Source organism: Mercenaria mercenaria, chromosome 10 (genome assembly GCF_021730395.1).
Source record: "Mercenaria mercenaria strain notata chromosome 10, MADL_Memer_1, whole genome shotgun sequence".
Lineage (NCBI taxonomy): Eukaryota > Metazoa > Mollusca > Bivalvia > Venerida > Veneridae > Mercenaria > Mercenaria mercenaria.
Window position 1 is genome coordinate 36,243,797 of NC_069370.1, and position 6,913 is coordinate 36,250,709.

At 34.9% G+C, this 6,913-nt stretch overlaps 1 protein-coding gene across 1 annotated transcript; it reads right to left on the bottom strand.

The window, feature by feature from the left end:
• Window positions 1-1,945: 1,945 nt before the first annotated feature.
• LOC123560404 (uncharacterized) lies at window positions 1,946-5,179 on the bottom strand. Its single transcript, XM_045352599.2, has 2 exons — window positions 5,057-5,179; window positions 1,946-3,464 (listed from the first exon to the last, which is right to left on the bottom strand). Exon 2 carries the CDS (start codon window positions 3,450-3,452, stop codon window positions 2,151-2,153), a length of 1,302 nt encoding a protein of 433 aa, XP_045208534.2. The 5' UTR covers window positions 3,453-3,464; window positions 5,057-5,179; the 3' UTR covers window positions 1,946-2,150.
• Window positions 5,180-6,913: the final 1,734 nt, after the last annotated feature.

The following is a 6,913-nucleotide window of genomic DNA, read 5'->3' on the forward strand; positions in this document are numbered from 1 at the left end:
TCATTGAATGTTTTGCACTTGTTGTATGGAACAACATTACGACATTCAGAATTTTCAGACGACCTCAAATCTTGTCTATTAGGAATATAATGCTTAGGAATATACTCTGTAAGCATTTCTGTTAAATACAGAGGTGATCTGCCAGTGTGACAGCTATACATGAAAGACAGTATCTTGAACTCAGTTCTTGCTTTCACCTGCAACCGATGTAAGTGATACAATGCTGTAAAATTTCCTCCTGTTAAGGACAAGTTTTGCGCACATGTTTTGAATACGTTGCATCTTACGCACCTCACAGTTAGCTACACCATACAGTATGACATTGCAATAATCCAAATGTGAAATAATTAGAGAAAAAACTAAAATTTCAGTGGCTGCTTTTGTTAAGTATTTTCGGATGTTCTTAATCAACATGGCTGTACGCCATTTGCGATTTACATGATCTTTAAAGTTCAAGGTTTCGTCAAGAAATGCACATAGATATCTAGTTGTGCTTTCACGTTTGACATCATCACCAGCAATGTTAATGGAATTTGTAAAACCTGTGTTCAATTGAGGTCTGCTACCAAACATAATCAGTTCAGTTTTGGAAGTGTTCATTTTCAGTTTGTTTTTATTGTTTGATTAAGTAGCTGATTGCCTATTCCCGATTCGCAGAAAATAGTTTGACGCCCAGTAAGCCTGAAAAACTTACTTGTAACCTATTCAAAATTAACTTTTCATTAATAGAACCATGTGAGAATATATATAGTGTTCGAACTGTCCGCCCGTCGGGACTTTCGTGACCGATTATCTTTTCTGGAGCTATGGCCCTTTTCAGCCTTTTGAATATTACAACTACAAGCACAACATTATGTACATGAACAGATACACATGCAGTTTTCAAATTGATATGAAACTAAAAATACACAACCAACATGGACTATGAACTGGACATGTGCATAATGTCAGGTCTTTCATGTCCGATTATTTTTCTTGAGTTATGGCCCTTTTAAAATTTTGATATATGACAGCTACAACACTGTGTACTCAATTCCTCGTACAGTTTCCATTCAATGAAACTTGGTACACGTCATCATGAAGTGGATATGTACATATTGTCCAAATAATCCGGGGGCCCTGTTGTGGAAATTTTTTATTCTGTCAAACATTTCCAGGAGGATGTATCATACAATGTTGACATCTTCATGTATTTTGAATGTCAAATAAATAAATGATTACCTATTTTGATGACATGTACTGTAAAATCAAGATGAAAAGACACCCAACTAAAGAAGATATTCCACGAGTGTCTTTTCATATGGAATTCATTAAATAAGTTGAATAATGTAACAAATGCGAGGCTCTATTGAGCACTTTATCATTTTAATTCAACGAGTTTAACGAGTTCAATGTAGTTAAATGTAATATCCTTTTTATCACATTTTTTTACATGTCAGTTTTTCATCTACGAAAAAGTATTTGAACTCTAAATACAAATCCCACAGGGGTCCGTGACGGACCAAGGGTATATTGAAATTTTTCTTCGTCAAATCGCTCAAAGGGTCCTTTTTGATGTTGTTTGAAAGTGTCAGTATATGACTCGGGTGTAAGATATTTCCGTATTTGAGAGCTGCAGACCTAGACATTTCAGAAATATTTTCAAAATGAATTTCGTATAATAAAGGTTGATTCTACGCAAGCGTGAAAGGGCCATTAGACGCATGAAATGCAGTTTTCAATTTATAACACATACACCCCAGATGTACAGAAAGATTTTGCTGGGTGTAGAAATGATAGTTTTATTAATATCTGGCGACATTAGCATAACAATAACAGTTAAATGTCTATATTCGTGATAAAAAAAAAGCAGCAAACATGTAAAAAAAATCAGCTTTATTTATATATTAAAGGAAGACAAATATAGAAAACTTCAGATGAACAGGTTAATACTATTACGCATAAAAACATCTGATTCAGTGAAAAACTTTATTGCAATCCTACATTGAAAGATAAATTGTTTAATGCTCAACATTATAAATCACGTATTCTTGTTCTAGCACACTAGCATTTGGGGATTGACACAACAAATATACAATATTTTCACTGCGTTTTCTTTTTCATTTTGAATAATGTCTTATGGCTAATGCCCTAGACATGACTGTTATGCTTCATACCATGCTAAAACGTGTTTCATCCATTCTGTTTCGAAATCGTTTAAGGCAATTTTCAACAGTGCTGTTTAATAGTTTGTTGAAGTCTTCTAAAGTATGAATATTCACTGCCTGTTGGGATATTTGTGTCAAAGCCTCAACAACATATTGTCTATATCCAAAAGTCATTTTATCCGGCATGGCTGAACTTGCACACAAGTCGATTTTAGAGTTTACTGCACTTGTTATTTCTAATTTAGAACAACACGCATTCAGCTCTTCTAAGACGTCCTTGAAGCAGGATGAGATTGTTCTCGTTTCATGTTGGCAATTCAGGTCATGCCTAAGGCAAATGTTTTTCAGCATGTATGAAGAATAGGGTTCCCACTTCTTATTTTTTGTTGTGAATGAGTAATTTATATATTTAAGAAATATATAGATCACTTTATGTTCGTGTTTCATTATACGTTGAATATAACCAACTTCCGCTTCCGTAACTGTTACCCGGAAGTCAAAGTTTCTGTTTGCAACTAACAAAAGGGATTCGCGGTTTAAAATTGCATCTGATAAGGCGACACCAGCACAGTCATTCGGTTTGAAACAATCTGTGATACTATAATATCGAATTGCAGGTGATAGATCAACACCTATTTTCATACCATCTAGTTCAAAGTCTATCAGCACATTTGGTGTTTTGAATTCTACTCTCCTCAGATTCAAAGCTATATCGTTAACCGCCGGCATTACCATGGCACAATTTAAAAAATCTGTTTCTGTAGAGGAGCAAGTTATCACTGCATCTGCTTTCTTTACGGGTACATGTTCACTGTAGAATTTTCGTATAACTTTGATAAAGATACTTCCAAATCTTGCACGATCAATCGAGTTTTGAAAACATTGCAACAAACCATTTTCACAATACCTCTCCCATTTGGTTTTTAAATTGTCGTCTGCTACAACCAAGGTGACATATCCGGAATGTGGAAGATGTGTTTGACCTTGGATTTTTTCAAGATCATTATCTATAGCGACAGCCCCTGGTTTGGATAATTCATCTATTACAACAAGAAAATCGAATTCATCCGGTTCTAGTATTTTCGTTCCTTCCGCAAAACTTCCTACCTGAATCAACTCAGCAGGTTTGAACATAGGTTCTTCTTTAGTTACTTCGGCGAGAAAAATATTTATGCAAGCTGCAACTGCCTTTTGAAGTTTAATCGCTTTTTCACATTTAACATTTTCCTGTAATGACAGGACAGTGTCTTGAATGAGGCAGGAAAGGTTATCTCCCTTGTCAGTTTGCTCAGTATTTTCAGCCATTATCACTGAAATCTGAAAAAAAATGTTTATAGTTGAACATACCAATATAGAAAATAGATAACATCGTAGTTATATATGTTATCTTGTTTATTAAATGCACCTTATCTAAATCGCCAGTCCACGGTTTGTGCTATTGACTAGTCTGTTGCTAAACACAGACTTGCTAGAGCGAAGTAAAATGCTGAAATTGATTTTTAATGTCCTGTGCGAATGACTTGCCATGCAACCGTCAAAACTATAAGCATTTGATCCTTCGCAGCTTCAACGGGGTAAATAGTAGCAGTGAATTTAACAAATGTGCATCTTAATATAGATATGCATGACATTGACAATACAATATAGACTACATTGAATTTATTGCATAAATCTAACTATACGCACATTGTGTTATGGCATAGGCGTCTGTCAGTCCTTCCGTCTGTCCGCCCGTCCATCAGCTTTCGTATTCGGAGTGTAATTTGATAACTATTCAAGGCATTCTTTTTTAAAACTTGGCATATGGAGGCAATCTGCAGAGCGCAAGAACTGGACCAGTAGGTCAAAGATCAAGGTCACAAATGAAACTTTAGGGTCATATTTGTCCGTCATACTTCGTGTACGGAGCATTATTTAAAAACAATTCAAGTTATTACTTTCAAAGTTTTCATAAAGGTAAGTATCGATGAGACAATATGCAGAGCGCCTGATTCAGGTCGGTAGGTCGAAGGTCAAGGTCAAAATCTGAGATAAAAGGTCAGATCAGACTTCATATATCGTTTCTGGATCATAATTTAGTAACCATTCAAGATATTGACATCAGCCTTGTGATATAGGTAGGTTGCGATAAGACGATGTGTAGAGCTCATGAAACAGGTCATTAGGACAAAGATTAAGGTCAATGTCAAATCTGTCCGGGATATTTCATGTTCAGAGTACAACTTTATTACCATTCAAGGTATTGACTTCAAACTTGGCAAATAGGTTGGTTTCGAAGTGGAGATGTGTAGAGCGAATGAGCTTGATTGGTAGGTCAAAGATCAATGTCACAAACTGAGCTTAAATGTCAAATCAATATTTCATGCACAGTTTAAAAACTATTCAAAATATTGACCTGAAACTTGGAATATAGGTAGTGCCGAGTGCAACAGTCCAGATTATTACCACATCCAATATTAACCCACCACCACCCTTACAACTCCAGCAAAAAAAAAATAAAAGTTTATTGTGTTTTAGTATCGCCACCGCACCCCTCCCCTGCAACCCTCACCCACAGCCGCATTACCTGCCACCATCAACCCATACCTCTCCTATAAACACACAGACACCAATATAAAGTTTTCTTAAAAATTTAAGGCGTATATTGCCCCGATGGGCAGAGCTCCCTGTTTAAGTATCAAATAGAACACAATGGCTAAAACGAAAGTGGATATTGTTTTGAATTAAAAAATATATATCCTATAAACACACAGACACCAATATAAAGTTTTCTTTAAAACTTCGGGCGTATATTGCCCCGATGGGCAAAGCTCCCTGTTTAAATACCAAATAGAACACAATGGCTAAAACGAAAGTGGATATTGTTTTGAATTAAAATATATATATATAATATATAAAAATATTCATACCTGCTAGAACATCTATTGTAGAAAAAATCCAAGATGACCTAAGATTACTTAATTAGCCTATATCAAAATAAAAAAAATTGTTAATAACATATTCCTTATCTGTTTTCTGTTTACTTATTGTCAAACAAATAAACAAAAACGCGTGTTTAAACATGCATGTATTAAAATAGGTTAAATATATTTGTATTCAGTTTCTAATTGATATTTTTTCATTCGACTTTTTCAATGTTTCTTTTCTTACTTTAAAAAAAAAACATTTTGTAACAACATACAAAACTCAGTTTCGCGTGTAAAATAAGTAAATTTAAAAAAAAAGTATACTACATATTATTATAGTAATTTTGCATTATTAGGCATGGTATCATCATGTTTATGTGTGTACATTGACTAAAAATATAGCGTACTGAATTTTGAAATAAGTAAGATTGTGAATTTGTTTGTGCTACTATCTGTTTCCTTACATTGTTGTTTTCTTTCATTTAGCTTCCACAATTTCTGTATAATGTATACTTTTGTTTTAGAAAGGTAATGACAACTGGTATTTCTTTACTTTTACAGATTCCTCTTTTTTAACGGACATTTTTATTGGTTTAACAATGCCTCTTGAATTCGGGATTATCTAGCCATCTGCTGGCATGGACGATCATAACATAAATCTCTCTACAGTAATAAAAATCTCAAAGATTTTGTTTATGTCAGCTTGAAATTTGTCTGGAAGACGAACATCTTGATAATAACAAGAGTTTAACAAAGGGAACGACGTTGGCGACTTCAGAGTTGGTCTAGTTGCAGATGTGGGGGACGGGGGTTTGCTGGCATGATAATAGGGACATGGTCCTGTAGGGAATCCGGCATTGGATGATCTAGGCTCCAAAGAAAGTGGAATACCAACTCTGACTCTTGCTATATTGTCAACGCAGTCCGGTCTTATTAGCTTGCAACACCTGGAGAAAAAGACTCATTTTACCGACTTAAGTACATCCAGGATTCATTGGCCGCTGGACTTTTAGCCATTGTTAGGCAACAGAAATTGTATTATCTTGGCAAAACACTCTGTGAATTGTAAAGAGGTAATCTTTATTTCTATTCAGCAACAAAAACATTATTCAAAGACATGAAAAGGGACATGTTCACGGTCTATATTGTACGTAGCATTTGTGCTACACTGTGCTTGAAAGAGGGAATGGACAACATTTCCAGAATGAATATTTTTCGAATGTCACATAAATAACTGATTAGTCTACCTATTCCCGATTTGCGGAATACATGTTGACGGTCATTTACTTGTAACTTATTCCAATAGTTTTGTTGTTTTTGTTGTTGTTTTTTCATTTAAAGTAACATGTTAGAGTACAAAATGACACAACATTTCGGATTTTTTCTTATTTTTTGAATGGCGAATAAGTACCTATCACCTATTCTCGACTGGTGGAAGACATTTTGACGGCAGCTTCTACCAGGTTAGAGTTCAATCTGACACAAACTTTTTTAGCATTTTTTCTGCATGTCGAATACGAATACGAATTTTTTTTTTTTTTTTTTTTATTTGCATTTAAAGTACCACGTTACACTTGCAGTTTTCAATTTGATATGAAACTAAAAATACACTATCAACATGAAGTGGACATGTGCATATTGTCAGGTCTTTCATGTCCGATTATTTTTCCGGAGTCATGGATCCTTTTTGCTCACCTATCGAGGTGAGCTTTTGTGATCGCCCTTCATCCGTCGTCCGTTCACTATTTCTTGCGAACACGATAGAGACCACATTTTGCAACTGATTTTAATCAAATTGGCACACAACTTGTATTGGAATAATATCTCGGTTCGTTTCGAAAACTTGCCAGATCCCATCAT